At 42.4% G+C, this 21,251-nt stretch overlaps 4 protein-coding genes across 4 annotated transcripts in view; 2 read left to right on the top strand and 2 right to left on the bottom strand.

Moving 5' to 3' along the window:
- Positions 1-4,863: 4,863 nt before the first annotated feature.
- prrg1 (proline rich Gla (G-carboxyglutamic acid) 1) lies at positions 4,864-9,697 on the top strand. The gene is made up of 4 exons (XM_049721941.2): positions 4,864-5,002; positions 5,677-5,717; positions 6,363-6,523; positions 7,330-9,697. The coding sequence occupies exons 2-4, from the start codon at positions 5,708-5,710 to the stop codon at positions 7,780-7,782; spliced, it is 624 nt and encodes a 207-aa protein (XP_049577898.1). The 5' UTR covers positions 4,864-5,002; positions 5,677-5,707; the 3' UTR covers positions 7,783-9,697.
- cpox (coproporphyrinogen oxidase) lies at positions 9,618-13,086 on the bottom strand. The gene is made up of 7 exons (XM_049721896.1): positions 12,412-13,086; positions 12,091-12,234; positions 11,815-11,925; positions 11,553-11,694; positions 11,021-11,239; positions 10,637-10,741; positions 9,618-10,557 (listed from the first exon to the last, which is right to left on the bottom strand). Exons 1-7 carry the CDS (start codon positions 12,956-12,958, stop codon positions 10,473-10,475), a joined length of 1,353 nt encoding a protein of 450 aa, XP_049577853.1. The 5' UTR covers positions 12,959-13,086; the 3' UTR covers positions 9,618-10,472.
- Positions 13,087-13,569: 483 nt separating this feature from the next.
- Positions 13,570-17,914, top strand: ccdc181 (coiled-coil domain containing 181). The gene is made up of 6 exons (XM_049721874.1): positions 13,570-13,755; positions 14,469-14,573; positions 15,049-15,873; positions 15,991-16,137; positions 16,240-16,397; positions 16,462-17,914. Exons 1-6 carry the CDS (start codon positions 13,753-13,755, stop codon positions 16,631-16,633), a joined length of 1,410 nt encoding a protein of 469 aa, XP_049577831.1. The 5' UTR covers positions 13,570-13,752; the 3' UTR covers positions 16,634-17,914.
- The window catches only part of p3h2 (prolyl 3-hydroxylase 2), a 40,130-nt gene continuing 36,012 nt past the window's right edge, over positions 17,134-21,251 (bottom strand). The window contains exons 6-15 of the mRNA XM_049721592.2: positions 20,732-20,821; positions 20,376-20,416; positions 19,917-20,008; positions 19,714-19,841; positions 19,423-19,518; positions 19,191-19,341; positions 18,879-18,996; positions 18,661-18,736; positions 18,266-18,406; positions 17,134-18,118 (exon numbers count right to left, since the gene is read on the bottom strand). Coding sequence (XP_049577549.1) covers positions 18,026-18,118; positions 18,266-18,406; positions 18,661-18,736; positions 18,879-18,996; positions 19,191-19,341; positions 19,423-19,518; positions 19,714-19,841; positions 19,917-20,008; positions 20,376-20,416; positions 20,732-20,821 — 1,026 coding nt within the window. The 3' untranslated portion in view covers positions 17,134-18,025. The remainder of the gene's footprint in view (positions 18,119-18,265; positions 18,407-18,660; positions 18,737-18,878; positions 18,997-19,190; positions 19,342-19,422; positions 19,519-19,713; positions 19,842-19,916; positions 20,009-20,375; positions 20,417-20,731; positions 20,822-21,251) is intronic.

Below are 21,251 nucleotides of genomic sequence, written 5' to 3' on the forward strand. Positions count from 1 at the left end.
CTAACCCTAGCTCAAACCCTAACCCTAGTTCTAACCCTAACCCTAACCCTAGCTCTAACCCTAACCCTCGCACTAACTCTAACCCTAGCTCTAACTCTAACCCTAACCCTACCGCTAACCCTAGCCCTAACCCTAGCTCTAACCCTAACCCTAGCTCTAACCCTAGCTCTAACCCTAACCCTAGCTCTAACCCTAACCCTCGCACTAACTCTAACCCTAGCTCTAACTCTAACCCTAACCCTACCGCTAACCCTAGCTCAAACCCTAACCCTAGCTCTAACCCTAACCCTAGCTCTAACCCTAACCCTCGCACTAACTCTAACCCTAGCTCTAACTCTAACCCTAACCCTACCGCTAACCCTAGCTCAAACCCTAACCCTAGCTCTAACCCTAACCCTAACCCTCACACTAACTCTAACCCTAGCTCTAACTCTAACCCTAACCCTAGCTCAAACCCTAACCCTAACGCTAACCCCAACCCTCACCCTAGCTCTAACCCTAACCCTAGCTCTAACCCTAACCCTAGCTCTAACCCTAACCCTCGCACTAACTCTAACCCTAGCTCTAACTCTAACCCTAACCCTACCGCTAACCCTAGCTCAAACCCTAACCCTAGCTCTAACTCTAACCCTAAGCCTAGCTCTAACCCTAACCCTAGCTCTAACCCTAACCCTCACTCTAATTCTAACCCTAACCCTAGCTCTAACCCTAACCCTAGCTCTAACTCTAACCCTAACCCTAAGCCTAGCTCTAACCCTAACCCTAGCTCTAACTCTAACCCTAACCCTACCGCTAACCCTAGCTCAAACCCTAACCCTAGCTCTAACCCTAACCCTAGCTCTAACCCTAACCCTCGCACTAACTCTAACCCTAGCTCTAACTCTAACCCTAACCCTACCGCTAACCCTAGCCCTAACCGTAGCTCAAACCCTAACCCTAGCTCTAACCCTAACCCTAGCTCTAACCCTAACCCTCGCACTAACTCTAACCCTAGCTCTAACTCTAACCCTAACCCTACCGCTAACCCTAGCTCAAACCCTAACCCTAGCTCTAACCCTAACCCTAGCTCTAACCCTAACCCTAGCTCTAACCCTAACCCTCGCACTAACTCTAACCCTAGCTCTAACTCTAACCCTAACCCTACCGCTAACCCTACCTCTAACCCTAACCCTAGCTCTAACCCTAATCCTCGCACTAACTCTAACCCTACCGCTAACTCTAACCCTAACCCTACCGCTAACCCTAGCTCAAACCCTAACCCTAGCTCTAACCCTAACCCTCACACTAACTCTAACCCTAGTTCTAACTCTAACCCTAACCCTAGCTCAAACCCTAACCCTAGCCCTAACCCTAACCCTAGCTCTAACTCTAACCCTAACCCTACCGCTAACTCTAACCCTAACCCTACCGCTAACCCTAACCCTAGCTCTAACCCTAACCCTCACACTAACTCTAACCCTAGCTCTAACTCTAACCCTAACCCTACCGCTCCACCCTAGCCCTAACCCTAGCTCAAACCCTAACCCTAGCCCTAACCCTAGCTCTAACCCTAACCCTCGCACTAACTCTAACCCTAACCCTACCGCTAACCCTAGCTCAAACCCTAACCCTAGCTCTAACCCTAAACCAAGCTCTAACCCTAACCCTAGCTCTAAACCCAACCCTAACCCTAGCCCTAGCCCAAGCTCTAACCCTACCCCTAACCCTAGCCTTAGCTCTAACCCTAGCTCTAACCCTAACTTTAAACCTAACCCTAGCTCGAAGGAAGTGTATCGTTATATGGTTACACTAGCAACTGTGTTGCAAATTTTTTATGATAATCTATGATTTTTGGTCCCGCTGAGATTCGAACCCGGGTCACTGGGGTGAAAGCCCAGAGCACTAACCACTACCCTATGGAAGCCTTGCTCTCAGGCCATGGAACATGTATGGTTTTATGGACCAGCTCACAAGAATACTAGATCAGTGAAAATATTTTTGGGTCCCACTGAGATTCGAACCCAGGTCACTGGGGTAACAGCCCAGAGCACTAACCGCTACCCTATGGAAGCCTGGCTCTCAGGCTATGGAACATGTATGGTTTTATGGAGCAGCTCACAAGCGACTAGATGAAGACTCCACAGCAGATGTCATCACAACATGTTGTGTACACGAACACCTAGCAAAGTACAATTTAAAATGACACTTTCGAAGTACCCAAAGTTAAACTTACAAAAGAAAACTCATAATAAATAAAACTTACACAAGAAGAGCCCTAACGTGGCACTTGACAGCTGTCAGTGTCAAATGCAAAATGTAAACAAGGACCATGTGAAAATTAGGTCAATGCAATCTCCGGTTAGAATATGTTATTTTGTAGGTATTAACAAGTAGAATAGTTTTAAATTAGTCACAATTATTTAGGCAGATAATTATGGGATATTTTGGTACACTACACGAGGTAAAAAAAATAATATTAAATAAATAAGAAAGTGTAGCGAACGATTTGGTGAACGATTCTTTTGAACAAATATTTTGAGTGAACCGATTCTAAAGATTCAGTTCACTTGGGAACTCGAATGCACATTAGTAGTACAAAACAGTGCAAGCGATTGTATACTACCAGTTGAATTAGCCGACTGGTTAGTGACTCGATCTCTTGCTCGGCAAGAACTTGGTTCGATCCCAGGTGCGAGAATTTATCTTGATGTTCTTTTGTTGTGCAATTAAGCCTTTATTTATTTATTCTTTTTTTTAAAACCTTGTGTAGTGTACCTACACATATTGTCATATAAAGCATGATTAAGCTGATTTTTATGTTTTAATTGGCGAATAAAGAAACATTGGTGCGAGGATATGCTTTTGTTGTGCAATTAACCCTTTATTTATTTATTCTCTTTTTTTTAACCTCGTTTAGTGTACCTACACATATTGTCATATAAAGCAGTTAACCAAATGTCAGATTTTTATGTTTTAATTAGCGAATATAAAAACAAGGAATAAGACGCCAGACAAGTTTTAACATAAATGTTTTTGTATTAAAAATAATAATATTAAAAGCAAATTTCAAACCAGCAATCTAATGTGAAATTGCAGTAGATATATTGGATAACAATATTTAGGCGTTATTTAAAAACCACTACAAGTGTTATACTACGATACAAGTGTTTACCAGCTCAGTGGCCTAAGAGGAGAGTGTCCGCCCTGAGATTGGGAGGTTGTGGGTTCAAACCCCTGCCGAGTCATACCAGTGACTATAACAATGGTACCCATTTCTTCCCTGCTTGGCACTCAGTGTAAGGGGTTGAAATGGGGCCCCCCCTGCTGCTCACGATCATTGGGACTTTTGGCACTCAGTGTATTACAACAATCTGACATTGATGTTTTAATTTTGTATTTGTTGGATTGTAGTTGATGGTGTTATTATACCAAATGTGTTTGTGTTTGAATAAAAGGTTGAAAAAAAAATCCGTTATGCCGACGTTTCTTATTTTGGGGGACACCAACTCATAAACGTAAAACACATATTGTCATATAAAAGCAGACATTAACCAAATGTTTTGTTTTAATTGGCGAATATAAAAACAAGGAATAAAACAACAGACAAGTAACAACATAAATATTTATTTAAAAAATATATTAATAGTAAATTTCAAACCAGCAATTTAATGTGAAATTGCAGTAGATATATCGGATAACAATATTTAGGCGTATATAAGCATACACGTTAATTAAAAACTACTATAAGCGTTATGAAATAAAGATTACCCAAAGAGAAGCATGATCTCCCCGTTTTTGCATAACGGCGCAACCCTTCATGCAATAAAGTTAGCCGTTAGCCTGGAGAAAACGTGCTTAAAAGAAGTGCTGTTTCCTTCGCAAACCGTAAATCTACATTCTGGCTTACATAGTTCACGCCAGGAGGGAGCCGCAACACGTTCACTGACTGATCCGTTGATGCACGGGAAGGAAGGCAGTTCACCCATTGACTCGTTCGTGAACGGGAAAGTCAGGACTTGTTCCCTCACTGATCCGTTCTCGCGATGAACTGGAAATGCAAATAACTCACTCACTGACTCGTTCACACACAAATCCGTTCAGTTGGTGAACAGGAAATGCAATTCACGACTCGTTCGTGAACGGGAAGGTACGTCATTTTCTTCTTCGTTTTTTTACGGCGAGGTGGCACCAGCTTCAATGCGCATTACCGACACCTACTGGTTGAAGTCATATGAACTGAAAAATGAACGAATCACTTTAGGAAGTGATTCGTTCACTCTCGTTGACTGAAAGGATTCGGTCTCTTGAACGAATCGTTCACTCACGAGCCAAGGCGGCACTTATAAAGTTATTGCACCCCAATCACGCTGATAAGATGCTTGAGGTTTTTCAGCGAAAACGGGCTGAATATTGCCAATAATCATCCCACTTTGTGAATGCTACTTCAGTCAATCAGCAAGCACTGTAAGCATCATATAAAGCAGCCAAAGTACCAAATTGCTCAGTGCAAGAAAAAAACAACACACCATTGCAAGAGTTTGGCTTTTAAAAAGCTTTTCAAACGATTGCTTTTATGTTAAACTGACGAACACACACTTCATTTAATAAAAAGTCTATTATTGAGTGTGGTCCTACTCAGGGGCAGAATTGCTCCCCATCAATATTCTGTGAAATTGTATGCATTTATTTCAAATAGTCTTTTGATTTAATTTTGCAGTGTGTCTCTTAAGATGCACCGCTTCTGTTGATGTTTTTTGTTTTGTTTATTCGATTTGTCTTAATTATTTTTTCTTATGTAAATTACTGTTTTTCACATGGGCGTTTACATGGATACAACTGACAGTCGTTATATTGTCCGCGTTTTTATTTTTTAGTCTCCTTTCTGTCACTTTAATGAGCCGAGTCTTGTTCTCTTGAGCGCATACAATTGTGCGCATGCGCAGTGAGCATAGCAACAGTCGGGCTGGGGGGGCCGCAGCGGAGATGAGGCAATCGTAAATGCGCATTCTGGGGAGCGGAGAAGGTAAGCGAGTCGGTCTGTTGTACTCGCGTAATATTTATTGACAAAAGAACCAGTTTGCGAATAACGGGTATTGACTTTTTGAATCGTTGACGCTTCCGAAATCATCCCCCAGTTGGTTGTCACGTACGGGGCGCAAACTAGCTTCAACCCCGCTTTGCGATGCAGAATTGGGGACGACACCGACAGCATGTAACGGCGCTTAGCCTATCAGATTTTTTCAGTGCCAACTTTAAAAGAAAACGTGATGTAGTTGTAGTCGCATTACGGGAGGCTTTTGTTTTCGTAATCCTGCTGCTAGTGGCTGTTTTGTGCGATTCCCAGAAACCGCCCATGAGTAAGCGTGGACAGTAGCCGCCATTGGTCACTCACACTGGGACGAGAGATGTCTCACCAGGCTGACTGTGACGTTGCTTTTATCGAAATTATTTTACAGTATCATTATTTTATCCATTGTACAAATCGATTGTCCTCTTTAGGATTGCGGGTTACTTTAATTTGCTATTTGTTGTATCGGTTGCAACAAACTACTTCAGGGTCACCTAATCTAGTTTAAATGACTTTGTGGAGAATAAAAATATGCCAAAGAGTTAGAGAATGTTATTTTTCTTGGGAGGCACAGTTAATTATTGTCTGACGATTATCAGCAAGTTAAAAATGTGTTTACTTTTTTGCAGATAAATCACCCGGGGGAGACTGACAGGAAGCATGGGGAGTGGTAAGTTTGCTCTTGTTTTACACTCTGCTTTTAATCCCCACAATTCCATATTTTATATTTTCTTTGATCCCCCTTCTTTGTGTCTTTTTATTTTCTAATGTGTCAGTTTTCAAACATACTGCTGGTTCTTTCTGGTTGTTGTTGTTGTTTTCATTCAATACATAGATCTCCTACTCCCTCTCATGACATTTATGTATCATGAGTTTGTTTTGAGATCATAGCTTGAAGTCACATGGTTGTCATTACTTGTTTAAAAAGTAACACACCGGGCAAAGCATGTGGTGTTTTTATCAAGATGTGAGAAACAGAGCAGTGCTATCACATCAAGTTCCTCCTAACAGTTTAACCCAAGATGGCAGGATGCCCAAATGTAAAGATGCTTTTGTTAGTATGCAAAAAAAAAAAAGTGGGCACCGGATAGGCTTTGTTTCCGTCAGCAACCGTGTCCCTCTTCCTCTTTTTGTTCTATGTGAGCCCCACTCTTCTTTCTATGAAAACACTTTCTTTGCTTAATTTGTTCTCGTTCTCTTCCCCTCTGTTGCCTCTCGCCGGGTCGTCTTTTCCCAACCGCCGCTTTTTCCCCGACTTGCATTTTCTCACAAATTCTAAAGTTTTCCGGCTCTCTCCCTCCCACCGTGACCCCAGTGTTCCTGCCGGCGGACGCGGCGCACTCGGTGCTGCGGCGGCTGCCCAGGGCCAACTACCTCCTGGAAGAGATGAAACAGGGCAACATTCAACGGGAGTGCCGCGAGGAGATCTGCACCTACGAGGAGGCCCGTGAGGCTTTTGAAAACGACGAGAAAACGGTGAGATTTGATGATGTTGATGTCGCTTCCCATCCGAACTACAGTGCCTCCTCCCGATATAGTCACTCTCAAGTGAGAAAGTAGGACACAAAATGCCTGACATAGTTTGGGAAAAATTTGTAATTTCTCTGATTTTGCTATTTTTTTGGCCTATGTGGTAAAATTAGTATTTTTGTCTTCTTTCATAACAGGGGTCACCAACCTTTATGAAAGATTTCATGCATCAGCGCAAAGGGCTACCAATTTGATAAACACTTTTGAAATAAAAATATGATAATACAGAATATAACAGACTAACAATATGTATTAAAAATAATATACAAATAATTATTTTAAATGGTTTTCTACAAATTCCTAATATAGTTGCATATCAACAAATACAGCAGCTCTACTGGAAATGTCTGAACCCTGATCTGCAATTAAGCACCTTCACATGAGATGGAATCCAACACCACCATTCATACTGTTTGAATGTGCATGTGTTTTTCCAGGAAGAGATTAATGTCAGTAGGAAGAACAACCAGGTGCATGTGGGGGGGTGGGGGGCTTGTTTTTGCTCTCAACTATTGTTGGCAGCTGGTGAGTTACGTCACGCACACAGTTGTGTTGGTTACGTGACGTCACTTGAGGGGATTGTTGTCTCCTATATTGTGCTGTAGTGATTCAGACGCAAAGTATTTAAGAAGTGACACATGTTGCATTAACCTCTTTGAATTTCTGTCACCTTGTGTTCCCTCGAATTGAATAAACACCCAATAACGTCTGATGAATAAATTGTAAATTCCTCCTGTTGTGATTGTGGACAGAGGCGATTCTGGGAGGAGTACGTGCGCGAGAGCAGCCCTTCTGGAGGTCTGGAGTCGGTGGTGGGCGGCGTGCATTCCCTCTATCTGATCGTGCCGCTGCTGACGGTGGTGTTCATCGTGGTGGCCGTGGCCGTCGTCGTGTTTTGCTGTCACTCCCGCAAGCGCACGCAGCCCAGCCCTAGCCTGGTCCACTCTCACCATGACCATGTCCTGTCAGTGGTGTCCACGGACCACTGGGGGCGGGATTATCACCACGGCGACCAGTCAGAACTCAGCGTCCACAGCAGCCCCTTGGGCTACCCGGGCTCGGAGGCGGCGTCCATTCGAGGGAGCGCCGCCGACCGTCCGCCGTCGTACGAGGAGGCGGTGGGCCATACCGACATCCGCGTGGAGACGGAGCCCCCGCCGCAGTACGAGGACATCATCAACACCAGCGGAAACCGCAGGAAGTAAACGCACCGCCGTCTCATCACCGTGCACAGTCTGCCAGCACTCGACATTTGCACTAACCTCTGGGGAGGACCGCCAAGCAAGGGAATGCAGCAAATCCGTGCTGTCATGCAAGTCCAACCGATCACCTGGACAAAGTAGGAAAAAAGTTTTTGGAATTGTCACACATAAGGATTTTTCTCAATGCTATGAGACTCATCCGTGCTTTACTTTGCCAAATATTTCACACTACTACTTTGGTGGCACGGTTCAGAGAGAGCAAAACGGGAGACTTCATCGACTCAATGAAGCCGCGCTCATCAGGAAAGCAGCAGCTTGAGCTCATTTGTACATGCAGCATCACAATTCCACGTGTGGGTGTTGATGGAAAGCCATTTGAGCGTTTGTTTGGAATCATAATCTTTGGGCAGCAAAGATATGCAAAAAATGTTCTCATGGCTTCCCATACAGTTCATAATTATGTTTTGTGCAGTTTTTAAGGAATCTGTTTGTCATATACAACTTGCCTGTTATGTGTTGTTGACCCACCTTGTTCCGCTTTTGACGAGTTGTTTTGAAGCTACACTCAACTGTGAAAATCTTCCTTGTGCCCAAAGCCTCCCTCGTAGGTTGAAGGCGCCCAGAAAATGAGGCTTTGGGGAAAAGCATCTCACGGAAGATTGCGTATTTAATGCCACAATGGACCATGTCAAGCATGTGTAATGTATATGTGTATGTATAAAAATATAGTGTAACCTCTGCTTAGGAATGACTATACTTGAGAACATTCCGAGATACGAATTGGCGTCTCAAATTTGTTTTGCCTCTTCTTTTGAACAAATTCGACTTTCCTATCAGAGCGTGTGTGCTGACGTGACGTGTGTGCGTTTACCCATTTTCTTATTGTCTTGAGACCATGGGTAGGCAACTCCGGTCCTCGAGGGCGGTGTCCTGCATGTTTTCTATTTCTTCCTGTTGCAACACATCTGATTCAAAAGGACCATTAATTTTACAACACAATCACAGAGTGAATTAAGTTCCTAAGTAGAGGTTTCACTTACTGTATATACGGTCTGTGTCAAATTAAAGTAAGGTTGCTTTGTATTGATACTAATGTAGCTGAGAACTAAATGAAGGCACTTGTATCAAAGCTCACAATGAGCTCTTCAGAAAGTTTTTGGACTTTGTCAATTTGAAGGTCAAAGTTATGTTCTTTTTTTTTCCGCCTGTTGTGATCACACAATGGTCCATTGAGAGGAATTTGCCTTAAGGCTAAAATGTTCGCCTGAATGTAAGGAAAGAGTTTCAATCATGGGTGTCAAACTCAAGATTCATTTGTTTTATGCAGCCAATTAAAAAAATAGTGTTATTTTCATGCTAACTGGAATTGTTTTTCTTGATTGATAAAGTAAAAAAAATGGCTAGTCAAGGAATTAATTTTGCCAAATCCCTTCTTTTAATTTAACAGTCCACTAAAATTTTTGCTCGACTTATTTCAAAATCAAATTTGTTTTTTTATAAATAAAAATAATAAATGCAGATGTAAATATGAATTTGAAATAAAATTGTGGTAATTATATTTATATGGTTTTCAGTCAAACCATAACTGAGTATGACACCCCTGACTGAACAATAGTTGTTAGACCCAGGCACACTTATGCAATTTTGTCACATACATGAAATGCAATTTATTCTAAAATATATTTACACACTGAGCACTGATTACTTTTATTTTCTTAAAAGTGAATTGACCTATGAAACTCAGCACTCACGACTTTATATAACCTTGAAGTGAGTTGTGTTTATTAAACTCACACAGGTTACACAATGCCTTAGCTAAAATGAGGAAATACAAAATGTAAGGGAACCTATAAGAAGTCTTTATTATTATGTAAAAATGTGTGAAATGGTTTGTAATAAAAAAAAAGTCAACTTCAAACTATAACCTTGTACCTTTTATGCAAACCATTTATGTTTATATTTTCAACCAAATTTTCACCATTCATTCTTAATGGCACATTTACATTATTCCCATTTGAAATTCACATAATTCAGCTCATTCAATTCACATTGGTGAGGATTTTCAACATTCCTAAAATTGCCAAGTTTAAAAAAAATTCACATTTTCACCTTTAAAATTTAGACAATTCTTTTATAAAATTTAATTTTACCCTTCTAATTTCTATATTTTGACAGATTCAAACCGTTCCACCTATAAATTATATTTAGTTTATGCCTACTGATCTTCCATAACATTCCCCAGGTATTTTATTCACCGTCTTCGCCTTCACACGCAAATTCTCAGAAATTGCGTCCTCTAGTTTAAATTATTTCAAACAAGCAGCTAAATGTGAGATTTGTAATATTTGTCCTTGGGCATCGACCTTCCAACTTTGCACGCAACATGATCCCAACGGTAAATATTTATCTGACGGTTAAAGAAGCCAAATATTGAGTAATCAGCCAAAGACCAGAAAAACAAGTGAAACTTAAAATATTGACACATTCATACTAAGGAAATGCACTTATTGTACGTGAGGCGCATACGGGATATTATATACGTAAAAAAGAAAAAGGCTTCAAGTAAGGTGAGCTATTTAGCGCAACACAAAGGGATGTGTCAATTTGGAGTGATGTCAAGGAACCTCCTGTGGAAACAGCACTGTTACCAAGCACACAACATGGATGTTGTGTCCATGTTGACATGTAATGACTCACAGCCACTCTTTTGGGTTTCGTAACACCTCCAGCATCTCGGCCTCTCGGGTTCCGACGGCGGGCTCGTGCATGTACTCCCACCTGATGAGGAAGGTTGAATCGGTCAACTGAGCGACACCAGCGACACGGTCGGTGGTTTTGACGCTGCTGCGCCGTTTACCTGGCGGTGAGGGGAAGGGACATGAGGATGCTCTCAATTCGGGATCCCGGCGTGGCTAAGCCGAACTTCACTCCCCTGTCGTACACCAAGTTGAATTCCACGTACCTGAAGCAGAAATACTTATCTTGAGAATTAGACTTTATTCTTTTAATCTAAAAAAAATATATAAATGTTGTCATAAAAATATGACTATCCTTACAATGTTATTTTGTTAATCTAAAAACTATAGATTTTTTTATCTTGAAAATGCAAAATTACAAACATATTACTTGAACCTTTTCAACCTAAAAATATTAATATAATAATTTTATCTTCTTTCTTTTCCAGGTGGTCCTAAAACTGACTCACTGGGCTCAAACACCACGGGACCCACAACACGCTCACCTTCCTCGTCGCACTTGCTGCCAGTCCTTTTCCTCATCGGTGAAAGGATCATGGAGATGTTTGTAAACTATGGGCAGGTAGCAGGGGACCACAGTGCGAGCGCAGCTCTTGACGAAACCGAAAGCCTCCTCCTGACTGGGGCCGTCCAAGTCGTCGAAGAAGATCCCCCCGATGCCTCGAGTCTCTCCTCTGTGGCGGACGTAGAAGTATCTGTCACACCTGGAAGACCAGACATTGGCAAGATGGTAAAGGCAAGTGAACCATGAAATAATAGGACTATATCGTATTGAGATTTGACATTCTTGATGCAGCTCTTGTTTTTGTATCTCATTCTATTTCAGAAGTGCTCAAAATAAAATGGCCATGAAATATTGATGTTACTCGACAAGAGCCGCCCATTGAAGTGTATGAGATAGCCACGTTCATAACGGTCTTTTCCTACACTGTTGTCTTATCAGCATCATGCAGTCAAGGAACACCCTGTGCATCCCCGGAGATGACATCACACCCTCAGACGTGCATCTCTTTGTACCATTTCTTGAAGTCGGGGTAGTATTGCGAGTGGTGCTTGTCACAGGCCTCCTTTAGTGTGTTATGGAAGTGAAATGCATCTTCTTTATTGACGTAGATTGGAGTCAGGTCTGTGCCGCCACCAAACCACCACTGTTTGGAGCCTACAACATGCATGCACGGGCGGGAGGATACAAGGGTGATGATTCTTTCATGAGCTGAATGGAGTCACAGACACGAAGACACGGTTGCTGACGTCAAAGAGCAGACAATGGCACCCTTACCGTCTTCCTCCTCAATCTCGAAATATCTATAGTTGAAGTGCACGGTGGGGATGTGCGGGTTCTTGGGGTGGATCACGGAGCTCACGCCCATAGCACAGAATGGCAGCTTGCCTGAGAAAAACAAATCACATATCATTTTCATGTTCTCCATGCCTGTCAGACTTCAAGTACTTTAACTTTATTTTACTTTTGCCCGAACTTCTATGTATTTCTTCTCGCTAGACACTCAGAAATGTTCAAATATTTGCCAAATAATGGTGAACCGACGATGCTTACCGTCTTTCCCTTTGAGGACCTTGCCCCTGCTCCTCATCTGCTTGGCCGCCTCTTCAGTCAAGTTTCCGAACACCACCGACACATTGACTCCGGCTTTCTCAAACACTTCGCCATCCTGCATCACGCAGCTGATCCCACCACCACCTAAAACACAACACAAGAAAGGGAGAACTGCTACAGAAATTGTCTGTAGTATGCTGTAAAGCTGATGCGGAAAATGTAGGAAATGTGACAATCAGAAAATTTAACAGTGGCCTAATAATAAACAAACATATATACAAAAATAGTGAGTGCTCTTCATCATCCAACAGTGACTCCCACCTTCTTTTCTTTCCCAACGATCCACCGTGAACGTCCCACCGTCCACCGCCTCCAAAGCTTTGCAGAACTCTGCCTGCGTCTCCATGATGAGCATCTCCATCCTGGTGCACATCTCGCCTTTCCTCGCCTGCAGCACGGCGACGTCAGTGACCGGAGGAGACATGAATCCCCGACACCTCTCCAAGATGTCCCCCTGCTCCTGGTTCTTGTCCTCCTCTGCAGCTCGTGGTACCACAGTCGCCATCTCAGCCCGCTGGAAGTGGTTGACGTTGGCCAATAAGCCAGCGACTGCAGCGGTTGCAGTGACTGCAGCAGCCCCGCTCAGCGCCAGAGCTCCCCGTCTGCTGCTCCGTCCGCCGGCTGACGTTCTGCCTGCGGTCCCTTGGGACATGAACCGTACGCCAGTAGTCCTGGACGACCATGAACTAATTCGCGGCGAACGAGACGAATGGCACTCTCCGGCTCTCAAAAGCCCCTTTAAATTTGAAATAAAACATTGCCTCGTCGTAACCTTTGTTGTATTCTTAACGAATACTAGAGTGGCCATTTTCACACGTCCGTACTCGACTTTTGGGCGCGTTACTATGCACGCACTAAGTAACAAAACACTATCACAACTTGCGTATTCCTGATAACAGTTTGACAGACGTCAGGTAGCGTATACTTCCGCGTTAGTGAGAGGGGCATCTTGGGTAATGTAGTTTACACAGCCACTTAAAGCGCAGCCTTCGCCTGTAGGCGAACTAAAAGTCCCAGTTTACATTGCGTTCACGCAAGGAATGTCCTTGTTTTATTTTTAATGTTTTAAAATATTGAGTATAATGAATGCATTTACCTGGACTAGTTTAATTGATATCTTTAATTTTGATATTTTGTATGGACCAATTTTTGCCTTGAATATCTATATATGTACTGTACTTTTGGTTGGGTTTTGAACACCATTTAAAACACTCCGAACTTTATTATTCAATTTCCGAACTTTATTATTCAATTATGCCATAAAATTCCCCAAACTCTACATATATTACAAGTCATAAAATTCCCCAAACTCTAGACATATTACAAATTTAGAGACCGTTTCCTTGTGGAGACGGCTCAAGCAAGTGGGCTATTATTGTCGTCTGTGCGCATGCGTGAGTGTAAATGTTGTCAGTCTCTATGGCGACGGGACAGCTAATGCTTTTAGGGTTGTAGACGGCAAGAGATTATGTTGACAAGTGTCGCCCAGCAGACTGACAGGCTCAGTGTCTGTATGTGACACACTTAGATGGTGAGGTGGGATAGGCTGCACGTTTGCATGTTTCACGTTTTCACTCCTCAGGACAATTAACGCACAAACCGATGGTGAGTTGACAAACATTTCTTTTGAATTGATTGGATTTCGCGTGAAATCCTTAGAAGGCCCACGGGTGAACTTTTAATAGCCTGTTGTTCATTGAATTCAAACGAAGCAAAGCTATTAGAAATAAAATGTTAAACAGGCTTCAATACTGTTTGCAGCAATTCTGGTTAATTGTCTGACCAAGATAGCATAATTGTATGTTAAATTGTTTGTCAAATACGTTATTAATGTTGTGTCATTTTCATACTAATTTAATTCAGGATATAAATCAATGAACATTTGTTTTGTATTTTAGATACGGCTGACTCAATGCTTGTTTAACCAAGAAAAAGCAGATTTTCTTTAAGCAGTAATAAACCAAACAATGAAACCGTATAAATAATTAAATGAAAATGTTATCCTGGAAAAAACTGTATGATTACAAAATAATGCCTAGCAATGGTTTCTGTTGTGGTTTTATTTCTCTAAAATGTATTTCAAATTTCAATCCGCAAAAAAATCTTCAAACTTTTTAAACTACTAACATGTATGTCAGATATTTATACACCTATAAGTATTAGTCTTGTGTCTTTTGGTCATTGTATATTTCATTTGGAAGCAGATGTTAAATGATGGGAGAGGTTAAAACTAGGAAAACCACTGGTTATTTGATTTTCCTTTTAAAATAGATAATACATACAAAAAATGAAATGCATCTTATCGCTTTCCCTGGCAGATCATGAGTGAGGTGGTTTGCACAAAATCTCAGGAGGTGTATGAGGATGACTTTGAGAAGGATCTGGACTGGCTGATCAGTGAGGAAAGTCGGAGCGAAGAGCAAGTAAGTGAAACCCAGGTGCTGACATACTGTACTACAGTAATATCTTCCTTTCACTGTGCTGCAATATTCATGAGCACATTTGACACACATTGCATCACTGCCGTGCCAACGGAAAACAGTGGAACAACTAAAGTTATACAATTTGTAATACAGAGAAACCCAGATTTAAAAGAATAATTGGGAGAAGAAACAGCCATATAGATAGACACGACTAATTTCTTTTGCGGTTACGGAGATGCTAAGCTAATGTCCTTGCTTTCCAATCCCTATACTAACTCCACCACATTGGTACAAACATTGCATTTAATGGGAATGTTGCCCCTTCCAACATGGCCGGCACATAGGCGTGCTTTTTAGCTTGCACTCCAAGTCTGTTTCATTTCTGTCCCTGTTCTGGGATAATGAATTGAATCAAGGGAGCTGTTGCAGAGAACCTTGCCCACTCCTGCGCTACATGCATATTTCCACCACACAGGCTCCTGACTACGAGGACATTGAAGCGGACATTGACAAAGAACTGGCTGAGGATGAGAAAAAACATAAAGCAAAGGACAAAATCAGCAATTCGGGGGAGGAGGCGGACGATGAAGAAAGGTGGCCCTCACCAATGGACCCACTTGAGTACGATCCAGACGGAGACGGCTCCAGCAAGGCTTTTCATACGCCACCGCAACGGACAGATGAGGAGAAGTACATCATGGAGAAAATCCAACAAGCCAACAAGGAGCTGCAGGATCAGGAAGCTCCGAATTTGAGCCGAAGACGACGGCTTCAGTTTAAAGAGACGCTGGTTACCTTGGTGGTGCCTCCGCTGCAGTTGGAGCATGACCCCGGAGAGGCCAGCGACACGGAGATGGAAGTTTCAGGGAGGCTGTCTGAGCTGAAACTCTCCCCTCGAGAGGAGCATCATGGTTGGAAGAGAGACGAATGTCCCAAGGAGGGTAGGGTCCTTGTGGAAAAAGATGGCAGGTTTGACCTTGTCAGCCTCAAAGAGGTGGAACATCAAGGCCTCCTTCCTCCAATTGCACCAGAGCACATAGGGAACCCCAGGAAGAGTCCTACTTCCGTCCCCGCACCTCGTACCCCAGCTGGAACTTCTTCCGATCGCCTACGGGCACCCCGACCTCCGGCAAGGCCCAGCTCGGCCTGTCACAGCCAAAGAGGAGTCCAGAGGAGAGGAATTAAGAGGCGGGTGCAGTCGGCCAATGGGACGCCCTCCCAGGCCACGTTCAAGCTCTCACCTCAGCAGAAGGAACTGCTGCAAAAGGTCCAGGAGAGGAAGGAGAAAATGGCCAGAGAGGTAACCACACTAATTATAATTATAGCAAAAATCTTTAGTTTTTGGCTTTGTCAATTTTACGTGACATTTCAGGATTGATTTAAAGTGCATTTGAATTCATGTACTGAATGGTGTCAGGCCGAGCAGAGGAAGCTGGAGGATGCGGAGCAGAAGAGACAGGAGAACGAGCTGGCTTTCAAAGCGTGGCTCGTGAGGAAGAGAGAGCAGCTGCTGCAGGAGAAGAGAATCCACAAAGCACAGGAAATGGAAAGGATGAATTCACAGGTAATCACCACAAGAGGGAGACAAAACGCAATAACGCCCGGTCAGGAGCAATTTAAAAGTCTCGCTAGAACTTTGTTAAAAAATGTGTTTTTTTTGCTGCAGAAGGACTCTAGTGAACCAGAGGATGCCTTCCGGCTGTGGCTGCAAAGGAAACATGAGCAGCAACAGCGAGAGAGGCAGTTGGTACACCTGAAGAGGTTGGAGGAGGACAGCGGTTATTTCCTACACAGCCGGGAGGAGTGCGAACGTGCCTTCAAACTGTGAGATCATCACCGTCTTTTTCGCATACATAGACACACACTTAACCTGCACGTGTTCCCTCAGGTGGCTGACTCGCAAGCGGGCGGAGAAGAAGGCGGAGCAACGGGCGGCTCGGGAGCGGTCACGCAGGTTTGTCCTGGAGGAACGGCGGGCGCGGCGCATGCGTGACCTGCTGTGCACGGCCAGCGACACCAATACGTTCCGATTCACGGATCAGATGACCTGTCACTTCTGAAGCACCATACTTAGTTGTTTTTTTTTTTAAATATATGTCATGATCTATTATCCGAGCCCATATATTTGGTGCGACCCTCCTGCTTGTTTTTCCTCTCCAGCAAAATGAATGATATGGATTTCAATACTTTGGTCTTACAAAAGATTTGTTTGTACGTAAATTGCTGGGATGTTCACAAAAAGGATTATACGTGGCTCATCATGGAAAATTCAATTTACATTTTAAATGTATGCTCTTGCTCTCTTGGAGATTTTTTTTCATACGTTCTGGTTTTGCTCTGCTATTTTCCCAAAGCACATTCACCACAGTGACCTCTCTGCATTACATTTTCAACTTGGACAAAACAACAATGCTGTGCATCTTAAAAAGGTGACATGTTGACATCTTGTATTCACAAACACATCACTGACTATATTGTATGTGAATCTATCGGAGCAATTTATGGTTTGTGTTGAAGCACAATAACGTGATTCTGCATGTGAGAGAAAAAAACGCCCATCTACCCTAACTGTCTATAATTTATTAGGTCCCGAAAACATACAGTTTTGTGCATTTCATCATTAAATATCAGTGAAAACAAAAGTGTAGAACCTCACCCGTTCGGATTAAAGCTCTGAATCTCTGCAGAACAGACAATAGATAAATCCCCCCCCCTCCCCATTGAATTTACAGTGCATGACTCTGTCTTATCACCTGTATATCAATAAAAACCTAAAACATCAAATTCCTTGAAACAGGAAAAATTGATCTTTTAAGACAAAAAAGCTTCCCATAACAAACGCAGACAGCAGCTGTCAACGTCTTAAAATATAAATTAAAAAGACGACATAAAATACTGATACATTTCCCCAAAATTGACAGATTGAAGTACCGAGTGCATGATTATTATAAATATTCAAAACACATCTCTTTAAAATAGTGCTAGATAAAACAATCTAAAAGAGAAAACAGTGCACTGTCTACTTTGAGGACAACAATTATTGGCATGGAAATAATACAAAACAAAACTATTTTGGACATGGGAAGTACCGACAACTTGTCAAGTATTACCGACCTATAAGTAAGTAACTTTTGATGTAATGATGTACTCCACATAGTGTTTCTCCTCCTTAAAACCAATATGTTGAACTCAAAAGTAACAACCTGGAGCAGAAAAAAAATTCTCCCCTTTGACACTTTCACAGATCAGTGAGACATAGAAGAAGACAAACAAACAGCAAGAACACACTCCAGCAATTGGTGTGCAGACTCACAAAAAAAAAAAAAAAACCCACCCACAAATATTCCCAAACCTGCAATTACAATAGTACAAAAATAAATCTGTTTCTGATTCCAAGATAAATTCCACAATAAATAACTGTCATCGACAAACGGATGAGGTGGAGGCTACAACTACAATTCATCTTTGGGGTTGATGTCGAGGCCCTGAGTCAACACGGACTTCGTGACCAAGGATTGGATCACCTCATCTGCCTGCAGTCTCTCCTGCATAATCAACAAGCGCACAATCAGTGTCTGTCTCCTTTCAGGAAGCAAAGCAAGCGGAACAGCTTTCTCTTTGGATATGTCAAATTCTTGAGCAGAACATGTACATACAAGGAAAAGAATTTCAAAAAAGAAAGATGTACATACCATTTCCCTGAAGTGCGGGTCCAAGGTGAACCACAGAGCCACAGCACACCTTCGCCCATTAGTGACGGCTTTGACGCCGTGTGGATTCTCCCCGCCGGAGGAGAACGCCACCATCCTGCCACACTTCGGCTTCACTGTTGCCTAGAGAGGAGGCGCAAGAAAACAATGACAAAACACTCAAAATGTTTGCCTTACATTGCAACATGAAATTAACATTTTTGGGGGGAAAACGCAATACAATATTTATTAGTGATTTATATTATTTCTTTATTTTGGGTGTGATGGGAAAAAAAAAAAAAATCCCACAATGTATTTCAATGGCTGTCATTTATTCAGGCTTTTTATAGGTGGGTATTATATCCCTGGATATTTTTGGAAAACGGAAATCAACTTACAGTAACTGTTTTGGCGTCCATCTGCGTAAAGATGAACTCGCCGCCTTCAAAGTCTCCATTAAGGTATAATAGTGCACTGAAAGAAACAGACAATGCTAGAGTCACACACACTGCTTTAATGGATATCTCAGTCATGGTAATGTTTTAGTACCGATACCAAAATACTTTATGCAGCTATAGTACTGAAGTGAGAATTTTATTGTGGTGACAAGACTAACCTGTAGTCCCTATGTGTGTACGCGGGGGGCTCTTTCCAGCATTCATTGGCCTCGGGGTCCAGCAGACAGTTGTCACCATGGATGGGATGGCTCAGGTCATTCCTGAGGTCCTGCTGACCTGTCAAAATCCGACGCAAAAACATGTACAGCCTTTCCTCGGGTTTAAAAATGACATTGGCTATAGTGACGAGACCCAAATGTTTTTTTCTACAACCCATTAAAAGTAGCTCTGAACCAATTAGCATTTTTGTAAGCAGGCTTTTCTGGAGAGCAACCATTTTTTCAATTTCTCATATGTTGAAAACGACTCACCTTCAATGGCCGTGCGGCACACCAGGTGAGTGTAGGAAAAGTGCAGAGTGGAGTTGAGCTTGAAGTAGGACGCAACAATGTTTCTTACTCGCTCGCTGGAGTCGTAGAAGAGGCGGGCACTATTCATGGGCACCCTGCCCTCGTGGCCATACTGAAAGAAGACATGCGGTAATGAACTCTTCAATGATGGCGAAGGCTGAATTTCAATTGTGTTTCAGTGCCGTATATGTACCTGCAGGGTTTTGAGCACCGTGGCTCCTTCGAACTTCTCATTGGGGGTGTGAGGAGACTGCCTGCCGTTGTAGCCGTCGCCAGCCAGTGTGACCGTCTAAAAGACAGAAAAGTTACAACATCCATTTACATCTTGCTGCCCACATCATATAGTGAAATAGTTCATAATATTTTTGCTTGTGACCCAAAAATCTGTGTGGAAATGTTAGGAAGACGGAACTAATTATCCAGCGTTAATCATGGGGCCACCACTGGCCACCACATAGCTCCGCCCCTGTTCTTGAGTCCTTACCTGCGCCAGCTGTCGGAGCTCTGAGCATTCGTCTTCGTTTAAAACTTCATCCAGCAACACTCGCTGAGTCCCGTTCATGTCGGCCGAGTTGTGCACAAGCTTCACACCGTCGTGCAACAACGACCCACCTGCACACAGCACCGAGCTATTTTTGTCAAAAGCTCATCATTACAGGCTGGAAAATATGTGAAGAGAAATGTGACCTTCTTGAAGTTGCTGTGATGGGGCCACACTGACATTCTTCTTCTGTGTGACGTGAACATACTCCATCTCACCGTCCGTGCCAGAGGGAATACTGCACAAGAACCGCAAGTTAAATTTTATGTTGAATCACACATCAACATTTTTAATATTTTTTAACAAAATGTTAATATTTATAAAATGGATAAAAAAAATATTGTTTACTATAAAGCTATCATATGTATATACTATTATATTGTAATTGAAATATTTTTGTAATAAATATATTATGTAAATAAATGTCTAATATGTAAATATGTAACTTTACAAGTAACTGGTAATATAACAAGAAAATTAATCAATTATTGGTTAAATATTTGTCACTATCATCCATTCAAGTAACATCTTTTAGATTGTGCAGGTGTACCTAATATTGTGACCATAAGCAAGCATTATAGAATAAGATGTAAACAAGTAACTACCTGGTGGAGTCAGCTCTCCCACCTGAACTTCTCCAGTAATTCTGCAATGACCAATAAGTGTTAATTATGAGAACGATAAAATTATAAACTTCTTTTCATTAAAAGTTAGAACGACCAGCAGGTGTCGCCTTTCACTTAAAAAAAAGCAAAGATTGCTGTTGCTCGTGCCAGAAACCTGCCAGCCTAGTCTGAGTCAGTTCTAGCAGGGATAATACGTGCATGACTTCTTTGTATACAAAAAAAAGCCCTGCCCGTTCACATATACGTGCTCTTTGCATTTGATGGCAACTCTGAACACCCAAAACAAATAATTCTAGTTTTCTTTCATGTGTTTGATGTTGCAAGCAGTTGCATACCCCTTCAATGAAGTCCACTCCCATGGTTTTACTTCCAATCAGAAGAAGCTCCAGCTCTTGTTTGTGCCTCCTCAGGTACCTCGCAGCCTCCTGCGGACACACACATCAGTGATGTCATTATAGGGAAAACTTTCTTATCAGCATCTATTTTATTCCTATTTTCTGACGGGATTTCCACCCTGTAAGAAAGAAGAGCATCATGCTGCTTCCCCGGCTGCTGATGTTGACTTTTCATTCATGCGGATTGCGACAGGGTGGAGACTTAAAGGAGGAAGACTGTTTGCTTTTGCTCTTTACACACACATGCTGCACCAGCAGGGAAGCCGGCCGGCCGGCTGATACCATTTGTGAGATTCACAAATAAGTTTGGCATATTTTCTCCTGGAGATGAACTTTCTCAAGTTGATTAAAACAACCATGGTAACTAGCATGAAACAAGGGCAACCAGAAGCTTTCTTCTTTGAAGCTATTTTAAATTTTCATAGAAGTAGCTCTTTTATTTTGCCAGGGACGTCTGCGG

Source organism: Syngnathus scovelli, chromosome 10 (genome assembly GCF_024217435.2).
Source record: "Syngnathus scovelli strain Florida chromosome 10, RoL_Ssco_1.2, whole genome shotgun sequence".
Classification (NCBI taxonomy): domain Eukaryota; kingdom Metazoa; phylum Chordata; class Actinopteri; order Syngnathiformes; family Syngnathidae; genus Syngnathus; species Syngnathus scovelli.